This window comes from Scleropages formosus, chromosome 16 (genome assembly GCF_900964775.1).
Source record: "Scleropages formosus chromosome 16, fSclFor1.1, whole genome shotgun sequence".
NCBI classification, from domain to species: domain Eukaryota; kingdom Metazoa; phylum Chordata; class Actinopteri; order Osteoglossiformes; family Osteoglossidae; genus Scleropages; species Scleropages formosus.
The window spans coordinates 4920677-4943075 of NC_041821.1; the positions used below are offsets into that span (position 1 = coordinate 4920677).

General features: G+C 50.4%; 1 protein-coding gene across 1 annotated transcript; it reads left to right on the forward strand.

Moving 5' to 3' along the window:
- The first annotated feature begins 661 nt into the window (after nt 1–661).
- Nucleotides 662–20741, forward strand: mxd4 (MAX dimerization protein 4). The gene is made up of 6 exons (XM_018735935.2): nt 662–901; nt 1604–1703; nt 5128–5157; nt 16333–16447; nt 18165–18324; nt 19663–20741. The coding sequence occupies exons 1-6, from the start codon at nt 838–840 to the stop codon at nt 19842–19844; spliced, it is 651 nt and encodes a 216-aa protein (XP_018591451.1). The 5' UTR covers nt 662–837; the 3' UTR covers nt 19845–20741.
- The last annotated feature ends 1658 nt before the right edge of the window (nt 20742–22399 follow it).

The following is a 22399-nucleotide window of genomic DNA, read 5'->3' on the forward strand; positions in this document are numbered from 1 at the left end:
AATAATTAAAAATATCAAAAATGTATATTCTGCAGCCAGCAGAATCCCAGTACCTTTCTAACCCTATTAGTATGTATGCAGTGGTTATTACTAATACCTTGCTTACATGTTTATTACTGCAATTTTTCAATATTTGCAATTCCAACTTTAGGCCAACGCTAACATAAATACTATGCTGTGCATTAAAAAAACACGAATCTACAAATGCACAGGTTGTTACTCAAGTTATAGCACAATGTAATAAATAATAATGCATAAAAAATGCGTATATGCACTAGCTGCACAGATAGCCTGTAACTAACACTGTCTGGCAGCCTTGGCACATCTTCAAGTTCACTTCTGTGATGACGTAGGCGGACACGCCTGCTTGTTATATCACAGCCAATCGGGAGCCAGTTATCGACACGTCACACCAATGAGGGACCACGGGGGTGTGTCACACGTGCTGTTGCTAGGGCCCTGCTTCTAAATTGTTACAATTGCAGCCGGGCCAATGAGTAGTCGCCTCGCAGCACATCAACACTGTACTGTAAACCCGAGCTGCCGCATCTTCTGATTGGATGTCATGCGTCATTATAGACCCCCCTCCTTTTAAAAGCCTCGTTTTGATTGGCTAAAAAGCATAACTCCGCAAGTAGATATTAGTTGAGGTGCAGTTGATATGAATTTGGCAGGGAGTCTCTGAGGGAAGCAGGACGTAGTGATCGGGCACAGCTTTAGTTGGCCATTTTCTCATTTTCCTCAAATAATTGATATTTTGTGTATATATATATATATATATATACATATATATTTATAAGATTTTATTTTTTTACCTATTTTTCTAATCAGACAAACATGGAACTTAATTCTCTTTTAATACTTCTGGAGGCAGCGGAATACCTGGAAAGGAGAGACAGAGGTATTTTTTCTTTAGTCTGTGTTTTTATAAGTATATATAATTTAAGTTTATGTTTATATAATCTTAATGGATAACGACAGCAACTTTATTGTTAGCTTTTCGGCTAGCGCCGTATCACTTTACGACATTTTCTGTATTTTTCTTTGACAAACACGACGACCATCTCAGAGCAAATACATATTTGAAATTACGTTACTGTTGTTTGGTGTAAACGGTGTTATTTAATGTGTCAGGTGTCAGTGATTTGTGGCCGATCGCCCACTGCGTTGTGCTACATGGTAGCAGTCCGTGTTCTGCCTCTGCGCTGTTTATTTGTTACACGTCCGTCTCAAAGGAACTGGGTATCAGGGGTGAAGGACTGCGCGAGCGAGGACAGTGTGTTCACCGCACTTTTACCACATTACACCAGCTCATTTACACCACTCCCTGCTTCTTAAGAGTGTGACACGTCTCTTTTTTTTTTGTGGTTGCTGCTCGCGCCGTGACACGACTGTTTGCGTGCCCGTGCCGCGCGGCGCGTTTCTGCGCCTGTCCTCCTGCACGAGCCGCGCTCGCGCTCCCGCGCCCGCGCGCGCGTCCACCACCACCACCTCCCCCCCCCCCCTCCTCCCCCCACGGATGCTCAGCAGAAGCGATCGCCCGTTTTTGTTCGATTCCCCCACTGATTTTTGTTTGTTTTCCCTTTGCTCTGTCCCCCCTTAGAAGCGGAGCACGGCTACGCGTCCGTTTTACCCTTCAACAGCGACTATTCCGGGAAGAAAACGAAAGCTTCTGCAATTTCAAGAAAAGCTCAGAACAATAGGTAAATATGCATATTTCCTGTCGGCCTGGCCTGTGCTGACCCGACCCGACCCAGTGCCCACCCCGAGGAACCCCTTCATTCCCTGGATTCCCTGCCCCTGGTGCACCCCCGATGCCTGCTGTGTGTTTCCCTGCAGGATTCCAAGCCCCAGACACACCCTGTTAGCTATTTTCCTGCAGAATTCCCAGCCACAGATGACCGCTTTCCGGCAGGATTCCTTTCCACAGCTGCACGCTCACGGCCCCGTTTCCCCGCAGAATTCCCAGCCGCAGCTGCGCAGCGACGGCCGCGTTTCCCTGCAGGGCTTGGCCGCTTGGCTCCGTGTTTTCGTCCTGCACAAACACTGCCACGCGTACAGCATCAGCTTCGCCACCCGATCCGCTTTCTCTCCGAGCCGTGTGCTCGCTTTAACCCTGTCTCACATGCTCTGCCCCCCTTTTCTGCAGCATGAAACCATGCAGTGATTTCCCTCCTTTTATGGCTAATAAGAGGCAGAAGGAACATTTGTGATTTGTTACACGGATCACTGTAGGCAGTCTGATCCACGGTCACATTTAGCACAGATTGATGCAGCGAGTCTTGCGACATTTGCTGTGGCTTCAGTCCCGTTGTACGATGATGGTTTAAGGAGCTGTAAACCGTCAGATGATCGAGTTCGCCCACAGCGTCACGCCGATAAGTTGTCCCCAGCGAGTGCTGTCCTGATTCCGCACAAAGAATGCGTACAAAGAATCTCAGCAAATGTTGGCTCTCGTTTCAAGAGTCGGAGAAGTTACTGTTTGTGATAAAAGTTTCTCCTGTGGAAAGTTTCACACGTACCCGTTAACACGTATGCATCCGAGTATAAGCCGAGCGCTTGCCAGCACAGGCCGTTTTTATTGGCTGACGGGGAAATAACAAGCAGTGCGATAGAAGCTATCCAGGCCACGGCTGGGCTCTCCGTCAGTGCTTAATGTAGTAATATTAACCTTTTTTTAACGCTCTGCTCTTGTCTGTTTCTTCCATTCGGTTTTAGGCGCGTGCATTTTTGTTCCAAGTGAAGTTAGATTTATAGATATATGGAAACAAGACACGTTGCTTCCAAGTCATAAAGTTGAAATGTGTTCTCTAGCTCTTTGTAAAAGAAAATTTTAACGAAATGCATGCTTGATCATGATTTTGCTCGGAGAGGTACAACAATCATTGTGAAGCAGGTCTCATCCGATGCAAATCTGCTCTTTTTGTCACGAGAGTGGGGCCCTCCCACATCTCAGAGGGGGTTGGACAGCTTCAGAGGGTGGTCAGGTAGGATACTGACTGCCGGTAGCCCCAGCCGATTTTCCCTCCTTTTTCGAGTAAAACCAAACTGAAGGTAGTATTAAGTCCAAGTCCCTCTGCCTTTTCATGCATCCACACACTTCTGAATACAAACATGGCGATGAAACATACCCAAGAAACAATATTTTTGGGTGGTATTTGTTTTTAGCCTGCGGAAAGCCGGCCCTGTACTAAAATGTTTCTTGCACATAAAGTTCTGAGATGAATACATCCTGGAAGTTTGGTTCAAGACAGGAAGTGGAGCCAAATGAACTCCACCCACCGCAATGTGAAACATACAGGCCAGCGCTCGAGCCGGACAAACACGTACACACAGACTGAGATCAGAAAAACAAAACTGGGGAGCTACACATGCACACGCGCGCACGCACGTCTAATTTAGAAAATCAAATACTAGAAAAGCCACACACACGGATAATTTAGAAGAATGACGAAAAAACGTGTAAGCTGAATAAACAGCGACCTGAGGCTGAGTTCAAACTCGAGGCCAAAACTGCGCGAGTTAGCAGCGAAAGTCTGTCGAGCAACAGAGGTGGTCATTTTTTAGGGCTAAAGGCTGGTGCTAAAAGTTACACTTCGTGGCAAAAGTTGTCGGTTTATAGGCCTAGAATAGGTGCAGATATTTTTGTTTTGGTGGCACTCCTGAAGGACTGGTTTGTGTGGGTCAGCAGTTCCGGATTTGGGATGGAGAGCGTTCACCCCCCTCATACCACCACCGTCCCTGACTTCTCCCCTGAAAATTCGAGTGCGTTTGCATTTTCTGATGCACAGCGGGCACCGACCAGAGGGCATGCCTGGCTGCCCGCACCCCTCGTGTCCGCTTCCCTCTTCTCTCTGCTCCCGGGACCCGAAGCTCACGTCCCTCATTTGCCCATATTTGAATAAGGCCACTTCCCTCAGCCATTAATCTGCAGATTAAAAAGGGAAAAAAGCTCAACCGTGTCTCATGTAAGACGGAAGGGCCATCCACAGCAGTGTGTGGGTACCATGAATGTCACCTTCCTTTGGCACAGCGAGAAAAGCAACAAAATGTGCAGATGTAGGTCATTTGAAGAAGCTGAAAGCAGCTGCCAGCACAGGGCCAAAATTTGTGCTTTTATTTAGTGCGTGAGTGACCGAGAGTGTGTGTGTTCCACTGATGTATGGATGAGTGACCCAGTGGAAGTAGTGTATCTAGCAGTGTAAGTCACCGCGGTGAATAAGGTGTGTGGGCTCATAACACTGCATAGAGTTCATTGGAAGTCGCTTTGGAGAAAAGCGTCTGCTAAATAAATAAATGTAAATTTCACTGCAGTTGTAACCAGAGGTCCCCATGTGGCCAGTTTAGAACGCAGTCTTAGACTCGGAGAACCGCTTCTTCCGTCTGAGCGAAGACCTCGAAGTAGACACGTGTATGATTCGCCCGCAGTGTTGTGGCCGCTGGGGCTGTTTTCTCTTGGAGACTTTTGTCTTCTGCTCAGATTGCTTCCAAGTGTCTTGCTGCATGGCTGGATTGTCGTTATTCTCTGGGACAGGAAGCCCCCCTCCACCCCCTGCGGAGTGCTGTTGCGGCTGCGCTGCACGCCTAGGAGAGACGGCTCTGTCGCATATGGCACGGGGTTGCGCGCACCGTGCGCCAGGTGCACAGACATTGTACCGTTGGACGCGGTTCAAGAATCTCCGCCCTGTGCCCTGGTTTAGCGGCGAGGTGGTGGAAGCCAGAGGTCGTGCTGTTCGGCAGCCAAATGTTTCTGTGTAATGCTGATGTTCGGGAGTTCACGGGCGACAGCCCCTCTCGCTGGTCCTGCAGCCCTGCTGGTTGACCAATCCCAATGGCAGCTGCAGGACAAGGACGAAGGAAGTGCTCTCTTTCATACCAGATTGCAATCTGTTTGTTTACCTCTTGGCTCATGCATTACCCCCCTCCGCCTTCCTGCCCTCCCCATGCCTCCTCAATATTGCTGTAGTATTTCAGATGGTTTCCAGTAAATGCTACATCACTCTTGTCATCATTGTGACGTTGCCATGTTCCACTGTCATTTCTCCATGCGGTCTTGCCAGTGTTTTGTGCTGTTAACGGAAGAAATGGCCCGACAAACTCATGGATCTGTTTTATTTTCTCTTTCAGGTCATCACACAACGAGCTGGAGAAACACAGGTGAGTGACTGGAAAGCTTTTCTAGCAACTCATGGGATGAGTGTAGCGCTGGCTCCATCTCGGTCCCATCAGATGTCGGTCTCAGTCCCAGCCCTATTCAAGTCCCAGACTGCCCAGTTCCAGTCCCCCCCCTGGTTCCAGTACCATCCTGTCCCCATACCTCTGGACTCGGGGTCACTTGCTAGGTTGGACCGATGCTTTTAAGTGCCAGGTGTGTGTCTAGATTCTGGAATCATTAACGGTATGATGCATTTCTCTTCACATCGATTTGTACACACACCGCTGAATGTCAGTTTGAGTGTGTAATCACACATCAAAGGACTTACGCTCATCTGATTTTTCTCCCAAACCCGAAATGTGTTACCATGTATGGCAGGCTGGAAAGGAGGGGGGGGTCGTAATTAGACCCTGCTGTCTGTTTGCTTTAGCAATAGACCCCCGAGCTCCTCCGTACCGAAGACCAGCCCTCAGTAATGGAGTTAAACATAGTAAAATAGAGAGCTTCTCTGAAGAGGTTTAAGAAAAACAAAATTTGAAATCTCCTTTAGTGCCAGAATGACTTTGGGTTTTAGCTCTGTGTTGCAATTTCTAGGACAGCGTTGCCTTAGAAGATCATTTCTTCCCTTCATTTCAAAAGTCTTCAAATGACCAGTTCTTCTGCATTTCCCGCAGACGGGACCTGTCGATTTCATTGCAGCTTTTCTGCGGAGTCTTTCACCCCTTCCGGTGTTTAGAAAGGCAGTTGGACAAGTCTACGTCGAGTAGAGTCACCGAGGTCAATTGCAGCATCTAAATGCGAAGAGCCATCCGTTGCAGTCTTAATGAAGTTTTTATTTACAACCAGAACTTATAAGTCCTTTTGCTTTCAGTACCCACGCATGTGATGCTATCTCACATTAAAAGCACGGCGTCTATTTGTTTGCCCAAAAAAAGCAAACCACGACCTTTCTGAGGCTCGGGGGGCGAAACCCTAAGAAAAACAATGCAGGTCGAGGCCGTTTGGCACCATTGGCTTTAATGCAGACAGTGGCCTGGATCAGTTCGATGTGTTGGTGAAAATTTCAGAAAGTTGCCCAGGCTCAAAGGACAAGGCCTTTTTTGGAGGTGAAAATGAGGACTCCTACCCTACGCAAGCAGTCGTCCCACCGCGCGCGTGGCTGCGCAAGGGGGGATCCGCTTGATCCCGCAGCCGAGAGGGATTAGGCGGACGGTCAGCAATGTGACCTGCGGCATGTGTGAGAGCCAGGCGAGTGAGCGAGCATGTGAGAGAAGCCAAGGAGCTGGAGGCTTGCCGGTCACATGCCTCTGAGTAACTGATGACTTTATCTCCATCGCTGACTTGCAGAGACTTGTCCCTGCAACCTGAAATAACTGAGTCAGGGCTCTATCTCCACCTTCATATGTCGCGTACGCTGCTATTTGAGGTGGCCAGCCCTCGACGTTCTAGGAAGTGCTGCTCGGGATCCTTTCATCTCCTGTTCAGCACGGAGCTCCGGCAAACCGGTACAGAAAATATATGTGACGTCTCGTGTCACGCTCAGGGCTTCGACAGTTTTCTCGAAGAATGTTGCCCTAGACTGTTTTGGCACATTTTTGACATTTCTGTGATATGAAAGTGTTGCTGAATGCTGCTCGACCGCTCCCAGGTCACCGCAGGGATTGCGCCGCCATGCAACATTTTTTTTTCTGAGAAATTCTGCAGATTTTAACTGCGAATCCTTTCCTGCTGGAAAGGCACGGAGATGCATTCGCAGCACTACATGAGGTGTTGCACAATAAAAAATATTTCAGTGCAGAATTCAGGTGTTTCTTTTTTATTTTATTATGCTTTTACTGTTGCCCGAACTGGGTTTCAGAGGCAGAGGTGGATGTTGATCGGACTGCCCTGTAGGAAGGAGGTTTCCAATCCTCCAGGCTGGAGGGAGATTGGTCGTGTGATGGAGGTGTCATGTGGGACCCTGACTGCAGAGTGGGCAACAGAAATTAGCTCTACCTTTAGGTGACTCATAGATCACAAAAACAGTCTTGTGACCACATAGTCGTTGGTCAGATCCCAAATGGGAACTCTTGCATCCTTATTACCTCGGTAGCCATTGAACTCACGAATGGCTGACTGGAGTTCCGCGAACCCCGCGTGCAAGGAAGGCTTCAGAAGATCTAAGCTATTTCTTCTCAGTTCTGTCTTCCTCACTCGCAGCAAGGACCCTACGGTCTAGCTGCTTTTCTTGTTTGGCGCCTGCGCATGTCCTTGGACAGGTCGATGAGAGTGCCTTGGAAGGAGCGAAGATCCCACTGATTTAGTTTATGGATTTTGCGCAACGACCTGACAGTTTCACCTGTGTCTGTTGGGCCCAGACAACAATCTGACTCAGTGCTGCTTTCCATCGTTGGATTTTCTGAAGGAGTTCCACCCAGTCACGGGTGCTATTTTAGCCAACATCCACGTTAGCTGTGGCAGTTTGCTGACATGCTTAAGGGGAAAAAAAAAAGCTGGCCCTTGACCCACAGTTGTGTGTTTGAGAGCGTTTTGAGCTATTATTCGTGGCACGGTGCTCAGTTGGGTGAGAGCGACAGACGGAGAACCCGCACGTTCCCCTGATGGAGCAGGCGGTTTGGTGGAAAGGCTGGACTGGAGTGATCCGCTGTGACGCAACTCTCCTGCAGATTCCAGCGGGATTTAAACACATCCTTTAGCCAAGCCTGTCGTGCAGCGAGTGCTCTGATAGGCTACAGCTTGATCTCTGAACTCTTCTCCCACAATGCACCACAGGTGGGTTTCTGGTGTGCTGTCCTCATGGCACGCGGCCGGTTCCGGCACTGGAGGTCTGCCAGAGGCTGTCTGGCAGGGCCTGGAGGCCCGGCAGGGGGAAGCCTTGGCAGAAGAGGCTGCCTGGGGCTGTGGATGAAGCCCAGAGGGCCGGCTGGATACCGTGGTGGAGGCCCCCTAAGCAAAACTTGAGTGGCCCTGAGTCTTCTTAGCTTGAGTTTCCTGTTATGTGCTGTCACAAGGGCTCTGTGTGTGTGTGTTTGTGTGTGGCTCTGCCCTTCCCTTCTGTGTTCATGAGCTTTAGGAGGTCACATCTGTGCCTGAGGAGGAGGTTCTCCCTCTCCCTCCTTCGGTGCCAGTGGCTCTGCTGACTCAGCAAGCAGGAGACCAAGGGAGTAGGCCGAGGACGACTCCCGGACCCAGGTTGTTCTGTGTGCCTGTTTGTGTCTGCGTGGCGCTCCCCTCCGGCTTGGCAGCCGATCAACCTCCCCCACCCGTCCCCCACGGTGACTTTTTTCCCTCGACTGTGGAAGCCCCGTGAAGGTTCTTGTTTGCCCTCAACCGGAGGAAGCTGTTCAATGGGAAGAAAGGAGGCTCTGGAGGGATGGCCGAGGCCGTGGAGTCCAGGCGATGTTGAAAAGGGTCTTTGTGTGTCGGGTTTGCCCGTGCGAGGAGCCAGGAGGTTTGTCGAGGAGATGCACGTGTGTGTTGCGGACGCCCACTCGAGACGTGCATCCTGAGTCGCAGTCTCCTGCCGCATAGGTCCTGCAGGCCTAGTGGCTCCGGGCCGTCAGGTGCCACCCGAACCACGATTATTTTTTCTGTCGCTCTGCTGTTATGCAGGAAACCCTGCTTCTCCATGGCAACGGCTGCTTGTGACTCACTTGGGCAGGGTTCGGGCAGGGATAGGGAAAGCAGGCCAGACGGGTGACCTGTAGGAGTAGCAGCATTTCTTTTGGTGTCTTTCGGGAATAATGAAGGTCGGTCATCTCCCATCGAGCAGCGCGCATTGGGAGGGCGCACCTCTGCCCACGGTTTCCTCAGAAAACCTGCTGATAATCTCTCCAGTTGGGCTGGTGGCGTATCGAAGCATCCAGAATCGCAAGTCAGCACGCCGGCCGCATTACGCACGTCACACACTTCACACGTACCGACACACCGCAACTGGTACACATCACAGAGCTCCGTCACACATACACTCACACAAATCACAGTAGGCAGGCAGCACCGCCGAGATCACACACCGCAGCACTTATTGGTCACATCACACATGCACCACAACGGTCCACAAACACAGACACACCCATGCTGCGAGAATGGCGTATTTGAGAGACATTATTTTTAGATCTTTGGTATTTCTGGCGCAGCCTCGTCTGTGTTTTTTCAGCAGACCGGTGCAAAGGGACGCTTCCATTTTCAAATGTTTCCTTACAATATCCCCATCTGCCCCTAATACACTCAGCATGCACTTGGTTACGTACGTTCACATTTGTAGCAATGTACTTGCACGCCAATATTTTCCAGAAGTGAGATTTAATTGTTTTTCCTGCTCAGGCCTGGAGAAGTTTATTTTTGTTTTTCCAATCAAAATATGTGTTCTCTTCCTGGAAGGTTATCAGTACAGTGCCGTGTCGCAAGCTATCAGCTGAGCTGCGGTAAATGAAATCATGTTTGATGATTGACTGCCCCCCTTTGCTGGGACGTGCGGCCCCGCGGCGCGCGTTTCGATGTGTGCCTGCAGGGCGCGTGGCACACGCCGTTCCTCTGCGTCAGCAATTCACCCCGTCGAACGGTGGACCAGCTGACTCAGTAGCTCGTAAAAGAAAGAAAAAAAATCCCAGCTGGACCCTCGCCGCCGAGTCACATGTCTAGGTTGAGAAGTGAAAAACAACCGAGCACCGAGTAAGGGAAGTAGTCTACTGTCAGTCAACGTTTATTGTACAAGGAAAAGAAAGGCTCCGTATGTTGCCGTGCCTGGCGCCGTGCACACGTGGCGGCGACGTGTTGTTGATGTCTGCGACGGCCCCGCGGGACCCATCAGCTGGCATTTGAGCCGCTCGACGGGGACGCGGGGAGTCTGCTGGCGTGGGCTGTCCTGAGTCAGGCTTTTCATAGCACACCCTCCACGAAGCACATCCCAGGAACCTCGTACAGCCTTCGTAATCACAATCTATAATGAGATGTTGGGAGTTAGAGTAAATGACACACAAAGGCCCTGTCTTTGTCTCCGCTGTCCTGTCGTAAAAGCAGAAAACGGTCGTAACTGAGAAAATCCATTTGAACTTTAAAGCCTGTTATGGAAAAATAGAGCCTCCTGCCAAGCACGTACGAAGGGCTGCGCTGCTGTGAGCGCAGCCGCCCGGGCCAGCGGCCCACGGGTTCGACTTAGTCACAGCGGGTTGGTCCTTGTTAATCATTAACCGTGGCGCGAGAAGGAGCCAGACTCAGGGGGAGCGGGGCTTTGGCTCACAGCACGAACCATCGCCAGCTACATCTGCCTGACAGTGCACATGACCAGCCCCTCCCCACCCAGCCCAGGTGTGCTTCGTCGCCAAGCCTGGGATGTGAGGCGCATGCGCAGACACACACACACACATACACACAGACCCACGCAAACTCGCAGACACGGCTGCGGAGAGTTGTACGCTCCCCGTCCCAGACAGGTGACATTTCTTATCTGCTAGGCATCATCTATGTTCCTCCCTACGTGGGTCGCCTGCACCCCGCAGCCCTGCCGGCTGCCCGCCCTCGCTGGCTGTAAACACACACGTGGCGGCGGCAGGCTGCCGGAAGGCGACATGGCAGTTAATGCCATCTCTTAAGTCCATTGTTGCTGTGGCTAACAAACTTTTGCATGTGGTTGCTGGTTCGAGTCCCAGAAGGCTTCTCTGATATACCTTTTAAACACAGCACTGAATTGCTTCGGTAAACATTTCTATGCATGACCCGAGAAAATTGTGAGCCAGATGCTTTGAATAAAATCGCACCCCAAGCAAATAAATAGCGAGTTCCTCCGGAGCACGTCGCCGTCAGATAAGCTAGCAGGATGTGGACCGTAAATGGCTGGAAAATGGACGTGACCCCATCGTGCATCTGAAACTTGGAGCATGTTTCGCACCCGTGGTGTGTTCGCTACGTTGCTGCTGCACGTCTCCTCGCCTCCGGAAAACGCGCTTTACAGAGCGAAAGAGCTTAGCGGTGCGGCTCGCGGCTTCATGTGAGCCGATTTAAATCTTTCCAGGATCTTCCGGAACGCTGTAAACAAGATTCCAGTTTTGTTTGATCTGGAGACGCGGGCCGTGAGAAAGCGTGCCTTTCGGCTCCTGGGTCAAAACATGGCAGGAATGCCGGAGACGGCCTCAGCCCCGACGTGGCACGCAGGTGGGGGGTGGGGGTACAGCCGAGCTGACCTTTCGCTCGGTGAGAAGAGGCACACTCCCCACCAGATGGGCAGCTCCGCCTTCCACACGTGCGGACCTCAAGGAGACTCTGTGCCGTGACCTTATTTACCACCCCCCGGGGAGAGTGGGCCACAGGGAACGAAGGTGTGCGAGCTGTTGCACTCTTGCATTCTGGGTCTGCTGAGCTGGATCACCTCTAGGGGCTTACAGACCTTACAAACCTTCTGGAGGTTTTGGAGAAGCCAACCGGAGGTTCTGTTTGACCCGCCAGGCCCTCCTCGTGCCATGTTGTGCCGAGGCGGCCAGCTGGTGGTCACAGCAGGGTATGGGGGTTCAAAGGTCATCACGCAGCAGGCGGCCTCAGAAACGTTGTGTTATGTGAGCGATAAATCTTGTGTCGGGAGAAGGTGATCCAGCTCTGGTCTGCAGCTGCGAAGCACGCAGTGTCTGAAAGACCTAAATCTTTTTGGTCCCCTTCTCTACCGTGTTCAGTGAGTGTCTTTTTTTTTTTTTTACTTCTCACCCACTCAGTCCATGTGAAGGACACCAGTTCGAATCCCACCTCCCGCTGTATTACCCTTGATCTCTGCACTTACCCTGGATTGTTACAGTAAAAATTGCTATTTTGGGTAAATCAGTGTGTCACCTTTGGAGAAAAGCATCAGCTAAAATAATAATAAATGTTGCATGACTCAGTGCCTTGAGAGCCTGTAGAAGACAGCTCCCCCGCCAGGGGAGATGGAACTGTCCTTCTCACTGCACCCTGGGGGGGGTCCAGTACGCACAGCCGCCACCTGCGGGCCATCGCATCTGGAAAGCGCCCTCTAGACGGCTACCTGCACGACAGCAGAACGTGTGTCGTAGCAAATTGTCCCACCGCTCGCAGGCAAGGAGGGTCATAGTTCATAGTGGGGAGTAACGGATGAGTGCATTTTTCCTGTGTGGCTTTAATACGGCGAACTTTGTGGGAAATGAAGGCCAAAGCAAACAACAGGGGGAGGTTTCAGAAGGCGCTCGCATGAAGAGTGCAGTGATGGCTGGTGGGATAGGTGAACTGCGAATGTCATTAAGAGTGCCATTGCTTCTCCCTCCCTCTTCCTCTCTCTCTCTCTCTCCCCCCCAATCCCTCCCCACACGGGCCCTGATCCGGCTGGCCGCTCCTCTTCTGTGCTCCGCTGTACCTCCATTGCTTTCCGCTGAGCTTGAACGAACCCAGGCCGTTGTGCCAAGGTGTCGGGGTGCAGGTGGAAGGGGGGGATGGGGTGGAATCAATAAGCAGCGAGTGGTGATTGCGGCAGCGGTAGTGGTGGTGGTGGGGGGAACGCCCACAGACTCAGGTTACCCTCGGGCGATGAGACGGGTCCCGCCCGACACAGCTGAACACACTGTCCTCAATGGCCCCCTTGTTAGTCCTCGCCAAAAGAGAAATATTTCGACCAGATCGGCCCCCGGCCCCCCGGTCCCCCTTTCCTGCCTGCCTCCCTTGGCCCTCAGCCAGCTGCTTCATGTGGCTGAGGGGCCGGGCAGGTTTGAGAGGGACCCCCGCCCCATCGGCTCAACACAGGCACTTGTTCCCTAGCAGGGTGGGGCGAGGGAGCTGCACCAGCGAGGGGCAGGGTGGGGGTACGAGGTGAGGGTGTACCGTGTTTTCCGGGGAGCACAGGGAGTGGAGCGGGACAGGAGCGATTTCACACACTTCTCCAAGGAAGGCAGAAAATTTTCTTCTCGTTCATTTTCTTCTCGTTTCTCTTCATCCCCCTGAAACTTGGCAGTCCCTCCTCCTTCGTAGATTTCTGTCGTGTGTGGAGTTTCAGAGCAGCAGCAACAGCCAAGCAGCACCACCCGTGGTGGGAGAAGACGCTAAAGCCCACCGTGGGGCAGCATTTAAGGATAGGCCGGTTTAGTAGGGGTGCCTTAAAGTGAAATTTCGATTTTGAGTGTCCTTCGAGCCTCAAACCAAAACCTCAATGCACTGTGTGGGAGGTTCCTACTGCTGTGACGTGGACTAGAGAAAAGAAACCGTGGGATCTGCAGGTTTGCTTCCAGCAGGTGGGACTGGACTGACTCCGTGGCGGTTGCTCTCCTCGGATGCCATGTGAGGCTCGGGGGCTTCAAGAAGTTATGTGCACGTTGCACTTGTGGAGTTTGCTCTGAACTTCACTTGAAGGAACTAGAACAAGATTAACCTGTTTTATCTGCTGGGAAACAGAGAACCTCATCCACTGAAGGTTGTCTGACAGTATGATTGTGACCCCATTACCGTATGGTGTCCTCATTGACCTGTGATCCCAAACTTCAGGTGTCATGGTTTGATGGAGTGGGGGTGCTGATCCCACTACCTTACACCATGTTTACGGTTGAGCTCTGACCCCCATCCGCAGGTGGTTTACTTGTGTTCGGGTCACACCAAGGACACAGGTGGCTTTGCAGGTGAGGTTCTCATCGCATCACTGCCATGTTGGGGAATCAGACCATTGACCTCCTGCCTGCTACACACCCCCCTGTCACGCACCGCAATGTGAAATATGCCCCCATCTCCCTCCGGGGCGGCGCGTGGCACACGCACCCTGCGGGGCTTGAGTGATGACTGGCCCCTGCCAAGGCCGAGATTTAAGAGGTGCTCCCAGCACCCCTCCACCATTACTTTCCCTGTCTGGGAGGGGAAAACAAACACATGCTCTGCATTTCCTGGAGAGCAGCCCTGCGTGGCAATCCGGCTGCACCGGTCCAGCATTGCCGAGCATCGCACAAAGGGGGACGGCGGTGAAGGCACCCATCTGTGACCTGATCCAGAGAGCTGTAAGACCTCAGACCAAATCCCCCTTGCCCTCGTACTCAGACCGTCAAGCATGACCACAAACATGGGCTCAGTCAAGCGCCGTTTTTAAGTTAACCTCTGTGGTTGGATGCGCGCAGTCCCACAGTGCACTGGGTGTGGTAGCCGGTTGGGAAGCTCATCCTGGGTATGAGGAGCACCCATACGCGTGCTGTGAAGCAGGTCTATGAGAGCCAGTGCAGAACCTTCACATAAAACCCCTCCAGACCATAGGTGGCGTAGTAGTTAAGAATTTCTGCCTTTGCACTTAGATTGCAGCGTTTAATCCCACTTGTTGTTGTACCCTTGGGTAAGGTACTTACACTGAATTGATACAGTAAAAAACCACCCAGCTGTGTTGATGGGTAAATCAGTGTAAGGAGCTCAACAGTGTAGGCTGCTTTGGAGATGTAGGTGAAACGGTGCTGGTCCACAAGAGGAGGGAAGGCTGAGGACAGGCTGAGACAACATATTTTCCTTTAAACTGATGTGAAACTGTTTTCGGGCTGTGCTTTACCCTTCTCTATGTTTCTGCTTGGATTTTCACGAGAGAACAAACCACGACTGTGCGGTTTACAATTTCCAAACCTCTCGCGGTTTTCCTCCTCAGTTCGACAATTAATAACAGATTATTTTGTGGTGAAATATGCAGCCTGCAGTACCTTGATTTTTTTAAAATCGCTATAAAAGCTGTGTAACATTTGCAGTATCAGTGCTGACTTATCAGATAATGTGGGTAAATTGTTGCAGCACAGGATGTCTATGAAAATAACATGAATGAAACCGAATAAAAAACGCCTGTGTTCGATGGACTGGTGAGCAGTGGGTCATTTGGCCCTGCTGCAATTGGAGCCACTTGAGGGGCTCCTACTTTCATGAACGGTCAAATTATGTTCAAAAAGGCTTTTTGAGGTCCTCGGTTCTATAGTCACTTGCTCCCTTCTCACTTCCGGTGCCAAGGGAATAAATATCTGAGGTTGTTAGGCCTGCACTTGCTCATCAGCTGACGTCAAAGTGGAGTACTGAAGAGATCCGCTTGGCCTGGGTTCCTGTTGCCGTAGTAACATGAGTGTCGCCCTTGCGGGTCATTATATAATGTTGTACAAAGCACCATCACTGTCCTTTTACACCAACCGTGTGTCCAAGTAGACCAATAAACTTTCAAGAGGAAGATTTTACCTTACATTGTAAATTAATTGCGTGTGTGTATGTGTGTGTTCGTTCGCATGAACCTGAGAAAGTCTGAAAGTGAAGTAGCGGTTGGAAACCAAATTTTCGCAGCTTCTGAATCTTTGCATCAGACATATACAAGAGCGGGTTCTGCTTTTCGGACTGCCCACAGTGCTTTGCATTTTGATTGCTTGTGAAACTTGGCACTGGCGAGCCGAGGGTACGATCCTTGTTGAGATTGGCCAAAGAATTTTGCACATTTTTGCATTAGAAAACTACCAGTAGCATCCCTTTTGTGATTGGTTGAGAGCGAGTGATCCTTTTTGTGATTCGCTGGCAGTGAAGGGTGGCTTTTTTGATTTGTTTAAAGAGAAGGATCCCTGTTGTGATTGGTTATAAAGGGACCCCTCTTGCGATTGTTTGAGAATGAATGAATGATGTCTTTTGTGATTTGTTGACAGTGAAGGATGCCTTTGTGATTGGTTGGGAGTCAAGGGTGCTCCTTATTGTGATTGGTTGGGATTCTTAAGATTGAGCGAGGCAAGAGAACAATCCCTTGTGTGACTGGTTGAGACAATAGAGTCCTTTTCATGATTGGTTGACAAGCTTGGAGTCACAAAAGCAGTACTAGGTCCCCCCATGTGATTTAGAGCATCCCTTTGTTTGGCCACAACTGCTTACACGCACGCACGCACGCACGCACGCAGAGTCTACAACTGCTTGTCCTGAGCAGGGTCGTGGCAGACCGGAACCTAACCCGGCAACACCGGGTACAAGGCTGGAGGGGGAGGGGACACACCCAGAACGGGACGCCAGTCCATCGCAAGGCACCCCAAGCTGGGATTCGAACCCCAGACCCACCACAGAGCAGACCCCGGCCAAACCCACTGCCCCACCGTACCCCCCACAAGTTCTCCTAGACTCAACAGCAAACAACTGCTCTCTGTCTCCGGTAAATATAAACAGTTCAGGTCACACTTTTTTTTTTTAATCATAACAGTTGTCGTCTCCCTGCTCCGCAGACGGGCCAAGCTGAGACTCTACCTGGAGCAGCTGAAGCAGCTGGTGCCCCTGGGCCCGGACAGCACTCGGCACACGACGCTCAGCCTCCTCAAGAGAGCCAAGATGCACATCAAGGTACCGGCAGAGGAACGCCTGTTTTAGAGCACTCCCCGCTTCCGCACGATTACTGACATACAGCGGCACGTTTTCTCCTGCCACCTTCGTCAGTGTTTCACAACAACAGCAAAAAAAAAAAAAAACCACTCAGCTCTCGCACCCTGTCAAGACGTTCCACTTCAAACCGAACTGCTTCTCAAGAACAACAGGCGTACATTTGCAGTCGGAAGCGTCTGACCGTGCAGCTGTTTGCATGCAGCCTCGCCTGGGTATTTTGTCAGGCGGCACGGAACCCGGTTGTCTGCAGGACTCTCACAGCGTGAACAGCCTCTGCAACTGCATTTTCTACGGCGGGCGGTGTAGGCAACGCACCGCATCCTGAGGGGACGCCTCGGTGACGCACGCAGAAAGCCCGTTCTCGTTTCCTAGCGGGGCCCGCCGCGCAGACGGTTAAATACCCCTGCAAGGGGGGTACTTTCACTTGGGAGAAAACAATTATGTAGGTAGGCTGGCTGATGGAGATAATTTAATAGCATCATCTGACATGTCGTGAATTTGGGCGATTCTGCATGCAGTGCAGTGGATTCAGGGTAAAGTGGTGTCGACAGGGCGGGTGGAGAGATGGTGGGACCGTGTGCAAGAGACACCCCGGTCATCGCCTGCTCTTCACAGCTAATCTAAGATCAGTTACTTATTGGTCCAAATGGAGCCTTAACCGCTTTGAGCTGAGTTCAGAGCCGATTCAGGATGTGGGCAGCCTTCGGGCGGGTCCGAAATGCGCCGCCTCACCAGCCAGTGCGTTCAGGTGACCTGTCTGTTAATGTCATTGTTCTAGCGCTCTCAGAACAGACCTGCTGTTCTTCTTTTTCGAGAGAGAGGAAGACGGGAAGTTAATGCGCACGTCTTTAGCTCTCGTCCTGCCGGACTGTAGAACAAGGACCGTAGTGTGGAGGACGATGGCCACAGTAGGGCAGTGATGCCTCGCTCTGTAGCTGAGGACTTTGTGTGTACCAAACATCATGGTTGAGTACGTTACCTGGTGGATAGGGCACCAGGTTCCATTCCTGGTGCAACGGCTCCTTGCGTTATGAATGATGGAGTTACGGATTTACAAAAATCCCAACATTTTCCACTTTCTGTTTTTAGTCCTATTTTCAATTCTTACCTATTCTGTGAAATTTTTGCGTGTTGTGGAGCAAAAGCAAACTGCATTTACTCGGCCAGCTGGTAGATGGCGGTAAAGAGCACCCAAACAAAATAGCAGGGTGGGACCGTCTTAATCCAACTCAACTCCACAGTGTTAACAGCTTATGTTAGTGTGTATCAGTGATTAATAACAAGATGCCCAACACTATATTTATGGGATGAATCGGTCTACAATTAGTATTGATCAGGAGTTTGTGGAGACCACGCATTTTTGTTTTCTGCCCTTTGCAAGTTTTTGAGTTCTAATGTTGCCGAGAGTTAAGAAACACGACATTTCGTTCTGCTCTGACTCCATGACCGTTCTGTCTTGAAGTCTGCATTTTGTGCTCCTTGTCCTGAAAACCACCGCTGTGTAACATCCAGCGAAGCCGCTGCCAGTAGATGCTTTCACGTGTGGGGAGCAAACTGCACACCCGAGGTAACTGCAGTTTGCTCGGAGGTGTGTTAACATGTGACGTGTTTCAACACGCCTGCTGTGTCACTGCTAATGACCCGTGTGTGTGTCTGTGTGTCTTCGTGCGGCGTACAGAAGCTGGAAGAGCAGGACCGGAAGGCCCTGAACATGAAGGAGCAGCTCCAGCGTGAGCATCGCTACCTCAAACGGCGCCTGGAGCAGCTGTCTGTGTCGGGCCTGGAGCGCATCCGTACCGACAGCATGGGCTCCACCATCTCCACCGACTCCGAGCAAGGTGCACACGCCCGCCGACTCCTCACACACGCCCATGCTCCTCACACACTGAGCCCCTGTAGGGTGCTCAGTCCCACACAACTGTTCACCGCACATAGCAAGCCAACGGTATGCAAATCCTGCCGTGGTGCCAGGACTCAAGGCCTCGTGAAGGACCTGAGGCCACTCTCGCGAAGGCTGGAGCTTCAGGGAACTCACGAGCCTTCTAGGCCCTGCTGGAAGTGTTTTGTAAGACAGGAGGATGTTCAGGGTAACACCTCAGGATGTATGTGGTAGGATGTGGTGCAAGTTGGGTATTTCTGCTGGTTTTTCTTGTAAATGAAAACTGATGTACAGCATTCTCAAGCCCGCGGTGATCCTTGTGTCTTCTGAACTTCAGCAGAGACCGTTTGGTAGACGATGAACGATTATTAGACAGGTCTAGACAACAACAGCCAGACTCGATGGTGCTGGTCTAGTGCTGTGGTTTTAAACCCGACTTCCATGGGCCCTGAAGGACACGTCATCAGCCAGTGTGAAGACTGCTGTGATGAAAGGCCTTCTAGGTGTGCGAGGTTTATGGTCTGAAGCAACATTCGCAGCGGCTCTTCAGCTTACAGTTGTACGCAGACAGAAAGCCTGTTCATAATTTGTTCATGCCGTGACTCTGATGTCACTTTTACCTCATTTGAATAAATAAATGTTTAATAATAATAGACATCTCTAAACTTATTAACAGGTTAGGCTTTTGCAGAAGTCTTATATGTCATTGTAATAGATAAAAAATAGGAAGGGTGTTTATTATGCTGCTTTTATTAACCTTAAGCTACATTAAAATTAATTTAAAAATCTAAATTGATTTAAATATAATTTAGCATTGTCTCCACAAAGTCATTCAGTGTTAACTGGCAATCGATTCATTATATAAACTCGTGTAATGTTCTTCACCTGATTTTTTGAGGAAGGACACCCTGGAACGCCAGAGACAAAGTGTAAACACCGTGGACGCGAGTTGAATCAAGGCGGTCCTTCGCTCCTGCTTTTTTTCGGCGTGTTTTTCTGACACCTTTTGGCTGGGAGTGTAGACACAGGCTGCATTTGCACAACTAGACACATTTTAGAGAAAATATACTAGGAGAAAATGCATGTGAATTTAAGAAAAAAAAAGCTGGAAAATGCAGCTTTGAAAATTTGCACTTTGACCTTTTGTAACACAAGAAGCCAGTATAGAATGCTCACGTACGTTCTTCCCTTGTTAAGCTGGTGCGTTCATGTGAAAAAGGGAGGGCGAGTCGGCTAACGGGGACGGGGCATTTGAGACTGACTGTCTGTCCATCTCTCCGACTTCCTGTGTGCGCAGAGGTGGACATCGAGGGGATGGAGTTCACCCCGGGCGAGGGGGACAGCATGGGCAGCGTGAGCGACGGCGAAGATTACCACTACAGCCTGAGGGGCAGCTCCGCCTCCAGCCCGGGCTCCGCCTCCAGCTCCAGCTCCGGCAGCTACACACATTCCCACAGACTGAAGTCCCACCTCTTGTAGGCTCCGCCCTCCCTGCCTACCCAGTCCAGCCATGCAAAGGCACCAGCTTCATCGTCCTAAGGGGTTCAAGACTGCCTGGCTTCCAGGAAGCGGACCGCAGACAACGCCGCCTATGACTTCCTCCCCCCCCGTGCCCCTCCCACCCACCCCTGCCCCACTCCTCGTCTCATGGTAACCGCAGGCTCAGATATCAGAGCAATACGCTGTCTTGTTAGGAACCTCTGTGGTGCGGTGGGCAGCTTTGGCTTGGCAGCGCGAACCGCCAGCGTGTGGCTCTGTGTGTTTTGAAAACACGGACAAGAACTAAAGGAACGTCTGACACAGTTGCACCTTTTGTCCATTTCTAAATACACGAGACCAACTAATGACCAAACACTTTCTGCAGAATTTTAAATTGAGAAATAATATATTTATTATGGGAGTTCATCCCACTATTTTTTATCCCACTAAAAATCCCACACAAATATTTTTGCCACAAAAGAAACAGCACTTAGCGCCATTAGTGCCATAGACGACTTGTTGATCTGCTCTCGCCGCGCACACGCTGACCTGAGAACCTGATGAACCCATTCACTCGGTTCCGGCTGCACGTCTTTCACCCTAAAGCACCAGCTTATGACCCTGTCGACTCCACGAAGAGCACGTTCTTTACCGGCTGTACCGCCCCTCGTATTGTGACACTGACGTTGCGAAAATTGCGGTCGGCGTTAAAGAGCTTTTGATGGGAGTCTGCAGACAGCAGCAAAGTGATGTAGTGATCCTGGAATCGTTCTCTTATTATTATTATTATTATTATTATTAACAACTGTCTGCCTTCATCCAGGGTAACCAAGTTTTTACACTAAGCTACTTACATTTACCTACCCATTCATACAGCTGGGTCATTTTTACTGTATCACTTCAGGGTAAGTACCTTGACCAAGGGTACTACAACAGGAGCGGCATTCGAACCCAGGTCCTCCAAATGCAAGGCGACATGCAGCATAACTAATTGACATGAAATGAGAGGCCGTGTCGCTCAGGATGGGGGTTCTCCTGTCCTCCGGCTGCCTGTCGTATCCCATCTGCTCTCTGGGAACATGAAGGTCATAGAAGAGAAGTGGGGCAGCTGGCAGCGTAGTGGTTAAAGCTGCTGCTCTTGAACCCACAGGATCAAATCCCACATCCACCTGAAGAACTTATGAGCAATGTAATTGCCCTAAATTGCTCCAGTAAAATTATACAGCTGTATAAATGGGTAAATAATTGTAAGTACCTTAGCACTTTAAGTCGCTTTAGAAAAAATGTAAATGTATCTGCCTGTTCAACTTGGTCTCCTGTTGGGGGCAGCTGGTAATGTAGTGGTTAGGGTTGCTGCCTTCGGACCCAACAATTGGAGGTTTGAATCCCACCTCTAGCTGTAGTACTTTCGTACTTACCCTAAATAGCTCCAGTAAAATTATCCAGCTGTATAAATGGGTAAGTAACTGTAAGTAGATTCATGCTGTAAGCTGCTTTGGAGAAAAGCACCAGCTAAATGAATAAATGTAAGTGACTGGAACCCTAACCATCTCCCCGGGTACAAATGAGCCTAAAGAGTCATTTCTTTTCACAGTTTCCCAGGTCAGTCAGTGCTCTTTGTGCGTGTGTGTGTGCTGCGGTTCTGGGTCGGCTTGCCAGTTCTACAGAAGACAGAAACGCAACATAGACAAGGAAAACAGTCAACTGTAATGGTTCACTTTTGGTGGGGGGGGGAGCAGTTTTGCATGGAAGGTGATTAGGAGACTACACTGATTTTACCGTGTTTCCCTGTCAGATGAATCTTCTGGTATATTAACTCTTCATTTAATTCTGCTAGTTATAATGGAACCTTGTCTTTCAACTGTGCTCAAGCGCTTCTTTGTATTTTTTTTTAACTTGACCGCAGGAGGTACGGGGCTTTGCGTGTCGGACCAGTGTAGCGTGTACCCATGCTCCCACGGTTACGCGAGCTTGTCCCGCGGTACTCGGCTCTGCAGGGACACGCGTGATTCCCTCCCGCTTCTCCTTTCGCCTCCTGCTCCTGCGCTCCTTAGAGTCGGTCACTGAAAAGAAGACCGTTTCCCGTCGATAACGGTCTCGAAAAAAAAAAAAAACCACAAAAACTTGCATAGAAAAAAAAGATATTGGACACTTATGAAGTGATTTCTAGAAAATTTTAGCCTATATTTCGTGTATTAAATTTTGTATTATATTTTCCTAAAGGTTCTCTTTGAAAAGGAAGACAGAGTATATCTATGTGAGAGAAGTGTGCGGAGAGACTAGAAACCAGGCTTGTAGAGGAGAGACCCCCCCCACGGGGAGTGTCTCGCTGTCGTTTGGTGCCTTGATGAGCCTCGGTGTTGTGACCCCTCCCCTCTTCCTCCCACCCCCCCCCCACGAGCTCTTGCTATTGCACTCCCTGCCAAATTGGGCTATTAACTCTTCCTTAGACCAGTGCTGCGGGAGGGGATGGTGGGGGGTCCTTTCCAAACCCCCCGCCCCCACTCACACCCACCCGTGTTGCTTTAGTCACACTGACCACACTGGTAACCCCC

What these genes read in the sequence shown, in the direction of transcription:
- mxd4 (XM_018735935.2), top strand. Translation starts at nt 838, where the DNA reads ATGGAACTTAATTCTCTTTTAATACTTCTGGAGGCAGCGGAATACCTG. An exon ending in AGAAAAGCTCAGAACAATAG is followed by an intron (nt 1,704 to 5,127) that starts GTAAATATGCAT and finishes TTTCTCTTTCAG; the next exon opens with GTCATCACACAACGAGCTGG. An exon ending in GAGCCAAGATGCACATCAAG is followed by an intron (nt 16,448 to 18,164) that starts GTACCGGCAGAG and finishes TGCGGCGTACAG; the next exon opens with AAGCTGGAAGAGCAGGACCG.